Source organism: Manacus candei, unplaced genomic scaffold, assembly GCF_025592945.1.
Source record: "Manacus candei isolate 608988 ecotype Guabito, Panama unplaced genomic scaffold, ASM2559294v1 h1tg000015l, whole genome shotgun sequence".
In the NCBI taxonomy this organism is placed as follows: Eukaryota; Metazoa; Chordata; class Aves; order Passeriformes; family Pipridae; genus Manacus; species Manacus candei.
The window spans coordinates 1,931,632-1,946,688 of record NW_026138063.1 but is presented as its reverse complement, the minus strand read 5'-3'; the positions used below and the strand labels follow the sequence as shown (position 1 = coordinate 1,946,688).

The 15,057-nt window shown below is 47.2% G+C and overlaps 1 protein-coding gene across 3 annotated transcripts in view; it reads left to right on the top strand.

Annotated features, from left to right (window-relative positions):
• IFT80 (intraflagellar transport 80) overlaps positions 1-7,086 on the top strand; it is a 32,800-nt gene extending 25,714 nt beyond the window's left edge. For all 3 annotated transcript variants that reach the window (XM_051781840.1, XM_051781842.1, XM_051781841.1), the window contains 4 exons: positions 795-884; positions 980-1,152; positions 2,276-2,399; positions 4,805-7,086. In XM_051781840.1, coding sequence (XP_051637800.1) covers positions 795-884; positions 980-1,152; positions 2,276-2,399; positions 4,805-4,918 — 501 coding nt within the window. In that variant the 3' untranslated portion in view covers positions 4,919-7,086. The remainder of the gene's footprint in view (positions 1-794; positions 885-979; positions 1,153-2,275; positions 2,400-4,804) is intronic.
• The last annotated feature ends 7,971 nt before the right edge of the window (positions 7,087-15,057 follow it).

Below are 15,057 nucleotides of genomic sequence, written 5' to 3'. Positions count from 1 at the left end.
CCATGTTATCACCTAATTTTATAAATAATAGGGAAGTGGGAAGAAAACATGACAAAGATTTTTATGAGCGCTTGATTCTCTGAATAATCTGAATTCTCCCAAATTATGGGCTGCCTGCAGGAAGGTTTGTCTTGAATTATGGAAAGGGTCAGTTGGGAGACACAGGAACACATTTAGATCATACTCAGTGTTTATTCTGATTTAAACCTCTTCACAGTGCAAATTTGTTTCCAAATTTGTTATTGAACATATTCAACAAAAATACTAAAACCCACCTAATTCCACGTGGACTAACAGGTCAAAAATGATGTTTTTCCTGTCTGAACTAGAGCTTTCAGCTGTGGTAGCCTAACTATGGGCTATATTAGAAAACATATAGAAAACATATTTTTAGATTAGAAATATGTTTGAGCAGTATGTCTTTGTCATAGTGTTGTCACTTGGTATCAAAATGTCATTTAGGATCTTCCTAAATGTTATTCTGAGTTCTTGGGGTTTCCTTAAGATTGTGTTAAAAAAAAAACCAAACAGACAGAAACAACCAAGCAACAGGAGCAATGAAAATTAACAAAAAAAAGGTGCAATATTATTATTACCCATAAATTTTTCTAATTCCTAGTTCAGAGAAGTAATTAAGCAGTGATTTTGTAATGGGAAACTCAGCCCATGGTGCCATGTATAGCATAATGAGAAAGGTATAGTTTCAGGACTTGTGTGCTTCCTTTGGGAAGCGATTTTTAGCGTGACAATAAATATTTGAAGTCGGAAAAGCTGCTTTTTGGTTTTAATTTCAGGACCAGAGCCTGTGGGCGTGTTTGGCTGCCATGGCAGTGGCCAACAAAGACATGACCACGGCTGAAATCGCCTATGCAGCCATTGGGGAGGTAAGAAAATGGGCTTAAACTCCCAGTTCAACTGCTGCAAAGCTCGTTTTATTCATTAATTTCCCTCATTAACCTGCTGTGCTTCTCCTTGGCAGATTGACAAAGTCCAGTACATCAATTCCATCAAGGAGCTGCCATCCAGGGAGTCAAGGATGGCTCATATGCTGCTGTTCAGTGGGAACACCCAGGAAGCTGAGACTCTGCTGCTTCAGTCAGGCCTGATTTATCAAGCTATCCAAGTCAACATTAACCTCTACAACTGGGACAGGTGGGATTTCTGCAAACCAAACATGTTTATAAGCAGTTGCCCTGATTATTTACACCAGTTGTTTTCTTGCTGACTAATACTTAGCTGACTAATTTTCTGCCTTGAATCACCCAGATCTGTGAAAAGATGAAGCAAATCATATCCTGACAGCAACTAAAAAAAGGAACATGTTTAACCTTCTTGTGCCATATTTAGATACTCTGTGATGAAAGTCCAGAACATGCTTGGAAGGATTTTTAAATAACATTTTGCTGTTTCATCACTGCTAACACAGAAAAAGTCCTTAGTGATGCCCCAAACTGGACCTGACCCTCCAGGAATTAGGGCTGTTTCGAAATGTCTTGTTGCTAAAAATAGACCTGTGGCTATTCAGGCTCCCAGCACTGTGTAGGTGGATAAAATATGAATTAGGCCTGAGAAAACAAAGCAGGAATTTCTCCTTTAAACAAAAACCCACGTTTTCTGACGGAATCTTCTGAGGCCATTTACTCCTGGTATCTCTGCTATATTCACATCACTGGGGGCAAAAGGTTGTTTTTTCCCCCACATATCTGTGGGTTTTTATTTTGTTGCCTGATTTGAAGCTGTGTCAGGGGAGGTGTGTAGGCTGGGTATCAGGAAAAGGATATTCTGTTATTTATATGTCATCTAAAAACTCTGTATATCAAACAGAAGTGTTCCTTTCTGAGAAGAAAACAGATGTGAGCAATGAATTATATTAATCCAATGACTAATCTTTCCCACCTCTACAATAGTTGTAAATACTACAGGGTACATACCATAAGTTAGGTTCAGAAGCTATTCCTGACTGTAGAAAAGTTACTAAACATCATTATTTTTGCCATCTTTTATACTGAGAGGGCTAAAATATTCTGTATTTCCTTGAAATAAAAAGCCTCCTGTTGTCCAGCGAGTGACGTGGTGAGGTTGTCAACAGAAATAATTGTTGGATATTTTGCATAAAGTAGCCAATTTTAACCTCCTGTGACTGACACTAATGTGGAATTGCTTGGCACTGGGCTCAGGGATCTGTGCCTGCAGCCCCCAGGGTGTCCTTTTCCAACCCTGTAGTTGTGCCAGAGCATTTCTCCAGCCTGGCAACCCCATTTCTGCTTCATCCCAGGGCCCTGGAACTTGCAGTGAAGCACAAGACACATGTTGACACAGTCCTGGCTTATAGGCAGAAGTTCTTGGAGGATTTTGGTAAAAAAGAAACCAACAGGAGATTTTTGCAATATGCAGAAGGGGTAAGTGTTCCTCAGCATTATTCCTGCAGCCTGATTTTTTGTGGGATGGGTTTGCTCTTATATTTTCCTTTTGTGGTTCAAATGTGAACATAAATATGAAGATTTTACATCTAAGTTCATGGTTTGGTGTGTGGCTGCTTGGCCAGGAAGAGCTGGGCATGTGTTTTATTTGAAGGTACAAATACAGAAAAAAAAAATATATATATAAAAGTATATATAGTATCTGGCAAGAGTTATAGAAATAAAGGCACAGTAGTTTTCTATAAACAAGGAGCTGGACCTTACTGTGGTTAAAGGTGTCTCTTTTAAATGTCTTCAATATTTTAATGTCATTTTATGGAGACTAACAGTAACAAACTTTGAAGGTATCCACATATTTATTAAGTGAACTACAAACCATTCTGCCAGATATGATAAACAGTTAAATATCCATTGTCAGCAAACCCTGGGAACCCTCTCCATCATCAGGAGGTCACTTCAATTTATTACTATTTTTCAATGTATTAGCATTTAACAGATCTTAAAGACAGATGGGGGAGCTGTCTTTAAGGGCAGATCTTAAAGTTCATCAGGTTGGAAGTATCTTGGATTCCACTGGAGCCTTCCCACACATTTCCCTTCTGAGAGACACCCACATGTGCACCTTTCATTGAACAACCCTCATGTCCTTCCTGCTTTTCCCTTCATTGTTCCTCAGCTTTCTGAGGGTGAAATTAGGAAAAGGGACCTTTTTATCAAATCCTTCCATCCAGTGGAGCTGCTGGATCAGGAAACACATTCCAGCTGTTAGCTCAGATCCTTTAATTGGACAATAAAGCTGAGTTTCTAATGGAAGTCATTAGTTTTTAACACTCCTGGGGATGTTTCCTTCCCTCAACAATGGACTGCCCAGTGTCTGGCCCCCAGTGAACCTATTCTGCAATAATTCACCTCAAAAATACAGCAGGATAACTGCACACATCCCAAGCACTCCCATCCTGCAGCACTTCCAGCTGCTGTGCTGGGAGTGTGTGTTCTGTCCTTTAAATCCACGATAGAGCAAAAATCACATTAATCCCCTGGCACTCCCCAGAGGCACATTCCAGAGAAATGGGCACTGATTGGCTTTAAATCATCACCAAAGCTGCACATTCTGGAAGGATTTCTAAGCAGGGGGATTTTTCACCTCACAGTCTTGAAACTTTGGGTCTCAGACTGCAGATTTCTGGAGTAAAGGAATCCTTTTCCACATCCACGTGCCAGAGGTCTCGTCTGCTGGATCTGAGGGTAGGAGGGAACCTGTTGAATGGAGTGGATTTTAAGCTGTAACTAAATTTTCATTGCAACCTCATAAAGCAAAATCAGAAGGAAATCACAAGGGCATGCAAGAGAAAAGCCAGATTTTGTGCTGCTATCCCTTCTCAGGGATGAAAAAGGGTCTCAGCTTCCCTCTCACCACCTAAAACTCCTTCAGGCTTAAATAAGGACTTTTTTCCTCTTTTCTAGACTGACCTAAACAATGTACTTAATGGCTGTATCTATATTTTACCCATCAGTTTTTTAATACTTTTTATATATCCTCAGAATCCTGGACCCAGTAAATGCATCCTGAATTAAGGTATTATGAGCCTTTTCACCTGAGAACGTGGGCATTGCAGTAACATCTTCCCTCATGGAGAACCTTCCTTGTTATTCCCTGACTTGGTTAACGGAGGAGCTGCTACTCCAAAAACTCCCTGTGCAGCACTTGAAATCCTTTTCCCATCCCATCTTTGACAGGGTTAGTTCTCCAGCAGTGAAACTGAACTGCACAAATTCCAAATTCCATTTTTTTCCCAGTTTTTTGGACGTGTTTTTATGGTCATCAAATGCTCCACGATCCATTTTTTTTTTTCACATCAAGCATTTTTGGAAAGCCAGACAACTGTTGTACCTCGCATTTGTCCTGTGGATATTGTGCTGTATCCATGGGCTGAAGTTTCACTGACACAGAATACAGGCAGAAAATGACAATTCCAAAACATTTATTGATGCAGGAGGCAAACTTTGAAGCAGAAATCTGATTTCTGTTACAGCAGATAACTGGTGTAATATGCTCTCAGCTTACCCAGAGGAGACATCCCTCGTTTATTATTGATGAATTCTCAGTAACAGGACACTGATGTCATGACATTGAAACTAGAAGCAAGTTATTTTTGTGTTTTAATGTCTTATTGCCAGGCACAATGAGATGTGTCCTGGTAAAATAGATCAAGCTTGGTTGATTTTAAAGGTGGAAGCTCTGTTAGAACTCAGCTGTGCCTTCATATCTTCCATGAATAGAATTTAAATGCTCTGTAATTGTATCTTCCAATTGTCCTGCTAGTGAATAATTATCTGACCTCTCTCTAATTGAGCTCTGGGTATTTGCTTTTCTGTTCTTACAGCTGGAAGTGGACTGGAATAAAATCAGAGCCAAAATCCAGATGGAAATTGTTAAAGAGAGAGAACGAGCAGCAGCCAGTCCTGCAGGGAGGACCAGTGTGACTGTGCAGCAATAACTGACATTTTGGGCACCTTAACAAGTGCTTCTGCAATGTTTTGTGCTGGCATATTTTGATAAACATAAAAAAAAAAAGCCACAGGAACATTTAGTGGGCAACAGGAGTGAGAATTTGTGGAGATCTCAATGGCTGGGTGACACCCAGAATTGTTTCTTCGCTCTCATTTTGAGCTGGGTTCATTTTTCTGGCTCCATTTTAGTCCATAATGTCTGAGAAAAAAGGGAAATCAGCTGTCCCTCTGCTCGTGGCTTTTAAATTGTCTTTGCCATTCAAATGACTTAACCTTGGTTGCCACTAATTAAGTACCAATTTCTCTCTTTAAGCACCCAGTTGGGTTATTTCTGCAGCCTCAGGGACCTCTCCAAAGTCTTGTTTAAATTGTCCTAAAAGCAAATTTAGCAAACTGTATGTACTGAAAATGTAAAAAAGGAGTTTGAGCCTGTAAAATACAAACCACTTCACTCCCAGTTATGGAAATACCTGTTTCTGTCAGTGCATATGGACCAGCAGGTTCTTTAACAGGTGATTTCAGGTGATTTCAGCAACTCAGGATTGTCACTGAGCAAACTATTTACCAATAAAGGGTATTTTCTGAGAGACTGTAAATTGTTTAAAATGCTTTGGAATGTGCTTTTAGGGTGGTTTGAGGTAAAACCAGCACTGGGGGTTGGTTTTGTAGCATCTGACATGAATAACTGACAACAATATTTAAAATAAGGAAGAGCATTTCATGTAGTTTTTTTCTGCCCAAAGCACTTGATTTGCAAATATTGTTTTTACATTTGTGTTATTTCATCAAGACACACTTTTTCTTTGTTTTACATATGAAATTGGCTGTATATTTGAGATGTTTTTGCAGAAGTTCTTTGTGTGATAAATACAGGAGCAGGTTATTCATCACTGACATTGTTTAATATGTATTTTTCAAAATGTTACCCTCAAAATATCTGTACATATGGGAAATGTCTTCTGGTTTGTAAATCATTATGTGACCCTTTTGTGCATAGTTCATAAATTTCTTAATAAGACCAAATAATAAATAAATAAAAAAGAAAGAGCAGAAGGATACAGATGTTTCAGGTATGGTTTGGTTACATTATTGCCCAGTGCAAAAACAGTGATTCTCCAGTGATTTAATATCCCTTAAAAACAAATAATCCCTTAAATATTTAAATATTTAAGCTTGATTTAAACCCTCATAAACCAATTCAAGAAGCAGGGATTAAATGATTGAAATTCTGTTGTTTGGGTGCTGGTGAGATGGATTAATTATTGGATTAATTATCAAATATAACCCCAATTTTGCCATTGCAGGGTGGGAGTTGAGTTCTTGCACTTCATTTTACGTCTGGTTATCAGAAAGCAGGTGGAAAAATATCTCTTAAAATGAGGTAAAAGTGAAAGCTCAGGTGAGTGTTTAAAAGCCCATTGCATATTTTTAATAGTTGAGGGGAAAAATTAAAAATATCTTCTGTTTTTTGGTATTTAAGACAATAAGACTTTTGAGATCTCTGTTTATCTGTGGGATTTTATCCTTTGGGGCTGGAACAGCTTTGAGTCTGAAAATTTGATTTCACACTTTATGTAGAACCATTTCCTGCAGAAAAACCCTGGTGATTGTTGCCTTCTTCACTTCAGAATAGTCAAAATTATAAAAAAACCAATTATGGAAAAGCTTGAAGCTTTCTAAAATTCAATTCTGAAGTTTAAATATATAGGTATTTATTTAAATAGATATACAAATATTATATAACCTAGAGATAAGGGGGAATTGTGGGAGACACTATTGGGGTTTATATTTTTAATGATATATATATATGGGTTTAATATTTTTATTGGATTTATATGTTTTTATTATTAAACCTACAAATTCTGAGGCTTCCACTTCTTAATTTTTGTGATGCCAGAGATGACATTTTACTCTGCAGAGGGAAGAGTTTGGGAGAAAAAAGGGGATTATGAATTGATCACATGGGAGACTCTCTTATTTCCAAAGTACATTTTTATTGATCCAGTTCAGTGCTATAAAATTTCCAATACTGAAACACAACCTGTTAATTTTAATTCAGGTGCCTTTGCCCTGCTGTAGATGGTTCTGATGAGAACTAAGTGCTTCATGGGAAACAGGGATGGGCTGGTGTGCCTTCAGGGAAGAAATTAAATGGGTGCCCAAAACTTGGAATGTTTTAATTATTCCTGTGTCTTTTGTGGCTCTGCGGGAATATTTCGCCTTATGTAAATGTGGGAGTTTGGAAATGCTCTAATTCTGTTCTAAATAAGCATTCAGGGCTTCTCTGCAATGAGATGTGCCTTGAAAAGAGGGAAAGGAAAGGGCTCGTGGCTGCAGCTCCTGACAGGATCCTCCAAGTGCTCAATTCAAGCTGGGAAAAAAAGGGATTTCATGGAGCTTTGAGGCACAAACCGGTTCCATTCTTGGGAGAGCTCAGGTGAGCTCCTAATCCTGTAGGAAGCTGTGGTCTATGGGTGATTTAGGAGTAATTTAGATGCTCCCAGCTCATTCAGATGTGATGTCACCTTGGTTTATTTGCCTTGTTCCTGGCAAGTTTTCCAGCTGTGGGCAGTGTCGGCACCGGTGGCCTGTGCTGGGTTGGGATGTGCCCTTCCCTTGGGGCAGGAAGGATCCCGGATCACCGGGAGGGAAATCAAAGCACGGGAGCAGAAGGTGCCAGGATTTTATTAGCAAGCTCTGGGGGTGTTTCTCCTCCCTCTGCCCTGTGCCCCCGGGAGGCTCCCTACAGGCTCCGTACACCCGCCGCGTGATTCCAGGGGGAGATCCTGCTCCTGCCGTGCCCCCATCACCCCTGGGCGTGGGAGGGGGAGAGTCACCCAGCCATGTCCATGGGCACAGCCTCCTGCTGCTTCCATAGCTGAGCAAGCCCAGAATTCCAGGGAGCGTGATCCCGTGCCCAGGCGAGGGGAGCTGGGGATGCTGCGCCCGACTGCAGCCGGCTCTTTCCATCATTCCCTGAGGAGCACGTCACCATCCTGGAGGCGATGGCTTTGGGCCAGAGGTGATGTCCCCAAGTCAGTCTCCTCCTGGAAGTCCCTCGAGCACTGGGATGTGTCCCTCTGGGAAGTCCTGGTGTCCTGGATCCTGTCCCACTGCGAGCCAGCAGCTGCTTCCCAGGCACAGCAGCGCATCCCTCCGTGGGCCGTCCCCGAGGAATCCCGCACATCCCTTGCGCACAGCCAGGTGTCCAGCAGGCCCTCCTGCCGCGGATCCCGGTGGGAGCCTTCCCCGGGATTCCCGATGTCCCTGCAGGGAACGCTGCTGTGTCCTGGCGTCGCATCGCTCCTGGAGACCGCGGGGACCAGCGCCTGGCCCTTGGGGATATCCAGCGTCTCCCGGGACTCCCAGCCATCCCCTGTGTCCCTCTGGGCGAGGTCCGGGGTCCGCAGCGGTGGGGGGGGCTCAGCCCGGCTCCCCCCGGCCCCAGGGGATGCACAGGGGTTTGAGGGGCTCCCCCCGGCCCAGGAGGTGTGCAGGGGTTTGGGGGCTCCGCCCGGCTCCCCCCGGCCCCAAGGGGTGCGCGGGGCGGGGGTCTCAGCCGCGAAGCCCCCCCTGCGCCTCCTCGTAGCTGGGCAGATGCTTCACCTGCTCGTAGCGGGGCAGCGGCGGCAGCTCCAGCCCCGCTCCCGGGGGGACAGCGGGACCCCCGAGCGGGCCGGCGGGGCCGGGCGGGGCCGGGGGTCGCTGCCGGGCCGGGGGTCTCCGTCGGGGCGCGGGGCAGGCTCGGCGGCGGAGGGCGCAGCCCGCGGCCACCAGCGCCAGCAGCACGAGCAGCGCCGCGACCCTCCGGGCCACCCACCGCGCCCGAGGCACCCAGGGGGGTCCCGCGGCGACCCCCGGCCCGGCCCCCGCCCCGCCGCAGCCCCCGCGGCCGCACGGCCCCGGCCCCCGCCCGCCCGCCATCCCCGCGCTCCGCCCGCCCGCGGAGCCGCCTTTTATCCGCGCCCGGAGGGGCCTCATCCCGCGTGAAATATTGATGGGCATGTCTGGCGGCGCTCCACGGGCTAATGGGGCCGGGGAACCCGGCCAGGAGCGGCATCGCCCGGCGGGGAGACCCTGCCACCCACCCCACCTCGGCCCTCAGCGTGCCCCAAAATTAGCGCTGAGAACCAGCTGGGGCGGGACCACCGAGCGGGGATAGTGTGGAATCACTCACAGGGATAAAGTGAGGACATGGGGATGAGCCAAAGGATGTGGGGTGAACCCGAGGATGCAGGGATAAGCAGTACCCTGGACACAAGGATGAGAGGTACCCGAGGATGCAGGGAAAAGCAGGACCTAAGGACACAGAGGTGAGTGGTACCCAAGGATGCAGGGATGAGCAGTACTGGAGGACACAAGGATGTGTGGACACAAAGATTCAGGGATGAGCAGTACCTGAGGGCACTGGATGAGTGGTACCCGAGGATGAGGGGAAGAGCAGCACCCAAGGACACAGGGATGAGCAGGACTCAAGGATGTGAGGGTGAACCTGGGGATGCAGGAATGAGCAGTGCTCAAGGACACAAAGATGTGTGGTAGCCAAGGATGTGGGGATGAGCAACACCTAAGGATATGGAATGAACCTAAGAGTGTGGAGATGAGTTTGAGGCTGTAGGGATGAGTGGTAGCCAAGGACATGAGGTAAGTGACGCCTGAGCCCTGAGCAACCCACGGGAGGGACACCCAAGGTGCAGAGCCCACCACTGCTTTTGCCCCTTAAAAAGGACACCAGCAGTGTCAGGGTGGGCAGTACCAGTACAGGCACAGAGGGAGCTCCTCATCCTTCCTTTCTGTTGTTTTTCATTCCCATGACTAAAGTTTCACAGATCCCTGTGTCACCCAGGAGGGAGTGACCATTGCCACACTCCTGGTGTCCCAACCCACCCCTTTATCTGTCCTCCCTGACCACAGCCCCTCATCTGGGTCGTTTGCTGATCCCCCCCGGCTCAGCTGCAAAACTCAGGCAAACAGGAGAGGGGAGGAAGGTCTCATCTAGTCATGGAAAAACTAACATGGAATGTGGCAAAAACTGAGCAGCACCTTTCTGCCTGGTTTCCTTTTGGGTGAGCACGTGCCAAATCTGATGGGCAGCCACTGACTCACCGCTGTCACTGTCACGAGGGATGGACTTGTTTCCTCTGTCCTGTTTGCTCCACTGGGGATGATTTCACTGCTCAGATCTGCAAACCCCATCCTGCTGCCAGCCCCACTTTGGGATAATTCACAGCTGTCACAGCTATGACAAATTTTGGGGAGCTCAGGAGCAACGATAGGGGACAAAATGTTCTCAGTGGCGACACAGCACCAGGCAGAGTTTGAGGAAGGAGGGGTTGGGCTTCTGGCAAACAACGAGAACCTGCTGTTCTTTCTCCATATTCAGGGGGTTATTCTTTGGGTATATCCTCACCTTTTGGGCGTTTCTCCCTGCAGAAGGGTGCTGGAGCTGGGAAAGGTGAGCAGGAGGGTGGCAGCAGTGGGCACAGCCCCAGCCCCAGTTGCTTTAGGACTGACCTGCCTGGGCAGCACCAGGGTGGCTGCAGGGACCCTTTGCTTTGGGGACTTCTCCTTGCCCATGGCCAGCAGGATTTGGGATGCTGTGCACTGGCTCTGGCAGCAGCTCCCTGCCGTGCCAGGGGCCACATTCTCACCAGACTCCTGCCTATAACTGCTGTGATGTTTTTAAGGCAAATAGGACGGTGAGTAAACCTCGGGCGCCGGGTGAAACCCTCCTGGCCATTCCCAGAGGCTGCGTTTTAACAGCATTTCTGATAAGCCCTAACTCTGATCAGAGCACCATGAAATATTAAAGCCTGTTGATAGCTCATTAGAGGTACTTTTGGCTGGCCCTGCAGTGCGTGCCACGGGCTCAGCCTGCAGCAGAGCCTGAGGAGCAGCTCTGTGTCCTGTCAGATCAGGGAATCAGTGGCTGGAGGGAACAGGGCGCTGTCACAGCAAGGAGAAATAAGAATTCAAATCCTGGTAGGCAGCTGTGGCCACTCCAGCAGCCCCAGGTCCAGCAGCCCCATGGCTGGCTTGGGAGAATGCAGAAATATGGGCTCCTGGGGAAATCAGGGCCAGGGGACTCATCCTGGGGGGACTGGCCATGGAGGTGCTGCATCCTCTGTGGGTATGGGGCATTTGGATGGTGGAGCTGGTTTTGGAAATGCATGGAGAGTGTCTTCTCCTGGCTGTGGGTTCCTGTGCCAGTGTGGTGGTAGACAGGGGTCACTGGTTCCATGAGGATTCCATGGGCAGGGACACATTCCTGTAGCCCAGGCTGCTCCAAGTCCTGCCCAACCTGGCCTGAGGACCTTTCTCTGTCCCCCAACAGAGCACTGGGGCAGCACCAGGAGTTGCTGAGCCTGGACAAACCCTCCTCAGCAGCCACACTGTGCCTCCCCCAGCCTCAAAATCTGCCCTTTTCCAAGAAACCCACTTTGCAGCTGCCCAGAGTCTGGGGGAGAAAGTCTGGAGCCACTGAGCGGTTTCTGGGAAGGAGCTTCAAAGCTGATTTTCTCCAGTTTTGCAGGGGCTGAACAATTATTGATCCTGCAAATGACCCCTGCAGGAACCCATCGATCCCTTTGGAGCAGCAGATCATTAAAACTTCACTTCTGGATCTTGGAGATGGTGCCAAAGTGCTGACATGGCAAAATAACCCTTTGATAGGGCATGGAATTGTCCCCGAGCCTGCTGGAATTTGGGGATTTCTGAACTCACCCCACAGGAACCTGCTCCCTAAAATGCTCTTGGTACTATGAGGCTTCACTTCTGAGTTTCCTTTTATAAGTTTTCCCCCCCAGATATGGGAAAACTAGTTGGGGAAAAAAACATAATGCACTTTGTCTTTTGCCATGTGGTGAGCAGCATTTGGAAGTGGGAATGACCCCATGGATTGATGGAGGGAAGCACAGCTTTGGGTGATGAACTGGGTGGTTGATAAAAACCAGCTCAGCACTCACAGCTTCAGTGATAGAATTTATAATATCTGATAGACCCAAACCTTGTGATATTTGAGGTTTTTATAGGAATTATGGAACAAACTGCTGCTGTGGTGGAGGTTGCCCAGAGAAGCTGTGGCTGCCCCATCCCTGGAAGTGTCCAAGGCCAGGTTGGAGCACCCTGGGCTAGTGGAAGGTGTCCCTGCCCAGGGCAGGGGGTGGCACTGGATGGGCTTTAAGATCCTTTCCAACCCAAACCACTCCACAATTCCATGATAATCAAACCCAGCTCAGCCTGGTGGGAACCTCCTCCAAGGCCAGAATATGGAGCTCTTGATATTTCTGTAAAAACCCCTGAAGATGCTCCTAAAAAAGGCCATCCATGGGCAGGGAGCTTGGAGCAGGGCTCAGGGGAAGCTCAGAGTTGCTGGAATCAAACCCACAGAGCTGGGGTTTGATTCCAGCACTTCCCATTTCTCCAGCACATCTGTAACTGCAATAAGGCTCCAGGAACAAGGAGATGACTCTGCATATGTGAAAAAAAAAAATAAAAAATAGGCCATTACCTCAGAGCTCAGAAATCTCCACTGCCAGCAAATATTTGCTGTTGGACTATTTAAAAAAGAGGGAAAGAGAGTGAGAGGCTAAAACACCCCTGGATGACTCTGATTCCTTCCTGGGCAGTTCTGCTGTTAACAAGTCTGGGTGTCCTCCAGAAAAGGAATGTATTTTCTTGAATAAATAAATAAATCAAATCTAATAAATAAATAAAGTTCGTTCATTCACATGTATCACATATTTATTTATATATCTATTTATAGATTTTCTTTACTAAATATTTATTTATTTATTTAATAGCATTTTCTTTTCTTCAATAAATAAAAGGTGGAAATCTCACAGGGCAATGATCTTGATACCAATGGGTTGTCAGGCTTCTCGTCTCAGAGTTAATATATTCTATTCCTTCCAGTAAAAATGAACATTAGAAAGATTGGGTTATATTGGTTGTCCTCTTGCAACAAAGAATTCCTTATTATTAGGATTTTAATCCCTGGACTCCTTGGAAAGGCTCCCACTCATGCAATGAGTTTGGAAGGAGGTTTTAGGGTTACAAATAATGAGCAACTCTTCCTGTAAGGGCTGATTTGCTCCAATGGCTGTTTTTCTTTTAGAAATTACCTTAATTTCTAAATTCCAGGATTAAACCTGGATCCAACACCATCTGAACTCAAGCCCTTGGCTGTCAGGGACTCCAGGAGGAGATGTGTCCACGAGCAGCTGGACACTGAAATATCCTCAGAGGAATAAAAGACAATTTGTCCCGGTTGGAATGATCCCTGTGCTGGTTTGGAATGACCAAACCCCTCCCCCCCCCTTTTTTTTTTAATTTAATTTTTAGTGTTTTCCAAGGAGCAACATTTTTCCAGCCGCGTCCCCGTTGGTCATGGAGGTTCTCCAGGGGCTGCCACGCTCCAGCCCTGGAATTCTGCCGTGACTTCATCTCACTTTTATTTACAACTCAGCCCAAAAAGCTCAGCCTCTTCCAATTCTTCGGGCTTAAAAATAGCCGCGGATTCTTTCCCAGCCCTTTTCCCCCTCCCGCGCGGCTTTTTGTGCCACCCACACGACTCGCATGAGTCAGGAGGAGCGATTCCCAGCGGGATGATCCCGCCCCGGCTGCCCTCGGGCGTCCCGAGCTCTCCCGGAGCAGCGGGCGGGGAAAGGATGCGCTGGGATGGTCCTCGCTCCATCGGCTCCCGCATTCCAAGCCGGATCACTCCTGTTTGCATCCCAGCTGCCTTCCTGCCGTCCCACACAGGGATTTCAGGTGATCCCGGTTTTCCTGGGGGTCACTAAAAGCAAGGTAACGCCCCGGGAGCACCATCCTGCTGAGAACCCTCTCCCATTGCCCCTTTGCTCTTCCCCTCCCTCTGAAGAGGCTTTATTTTTGCTAAATTAAACATTTCCCGCCCCAGTTTGTCTCACCAGCCCGAATTCCCTGGATTTCCCCTGGTTTTGCAGGAGGTAAATCCAACATCCCTCCAACTCAGGGCGCTCAGGGAACAGCCTGGGAAGGAGGTTGTTAAAAAGCGGGGGGGAAAAGGGAGAAAAGCTGTTTTTCTGGGAATGGGGCAGGTGTGGGGCTGTGTGATCCACAGGGAAGCATCCTAAGGAAGAGATGAAGGGTGGGATGAGGATGCTGAGGCTGGAAGGGCAGCGTGGGGGCAGGATGAGGGGGCAGGAGAGGTTTGATCCTGCTATTTTTAGCCGTGGTGTTTACGCTCCATAAATAACCGCGTCGGCCTCGGAGGCGGCACAAAAAGCAGGGAAAAGCTCCGGAACGACCCTCCCTGGATCCAATCCTCGGGCCCGGGGGGTCCCGCTGGCCACCACACCGCTGGTGGGCTCCTTTTGGGCAGCCACAAACTGGTGGGCTGCTGGAGAAGGGCAAATATTCCCTGTTGGGAATGAGGTGGGTGGGTCCCGTCGGGCCAAAAGAGATTTGCCGTGTCCAGCCCCGGCTTCCTGCACAGCCTGGGCTCGTTAGTTCAGCCGCTGACATTTAATTCCTGAAAAATCAGGATAAAAATAGGGAAACGTGGCACGGGTTTGGTGGTGGAAGGGGAAAATCCATCTTGCTGTGCACTGGGGAGTTCAGTGTCCCCCCGGGCTGGGGGTCTGAGGCTGGGGGTGGGTGATGGTCTCAGCCCCCCCCTGCCCCTCATAAATCTTGAGCCCCCCCCCCCCCCCCCCAGAATCTTGATTTTCTGACCACCAGCTCCTCAAACCACAGAGTGGGGGCAAAGCACATATATAGTAAAATATATATTTAGTATTCTATGTATTCTACAGATAAATTATATACAGTAAAATATGTATTTTACTGAGTAGGAGAACGTGTGCCTGAGGCTGAAAAGCATTTTTCCTCCTTTCATTTTCATTTCCTCCTTGTGTCCACTGACTTTCCTTTCTGTTGTGCTTCCCATCTGCTGCCAGCCACAGCCAGAGGTTTTGTCTCTCCTTCCTGCCCCATCCAGCAATTCCCTCTGGTTTCCTTCCTCTCCTTTCCTGGCTTAGAATCCTCCTCTCTCCTCACTTGCTTTTACCCCAAGGAGCAGCCGGTCCCTGCCTTTTATTTAAGCAAAATCAAACCCCACACAGCAAAAATAGCTGTGTAAAAA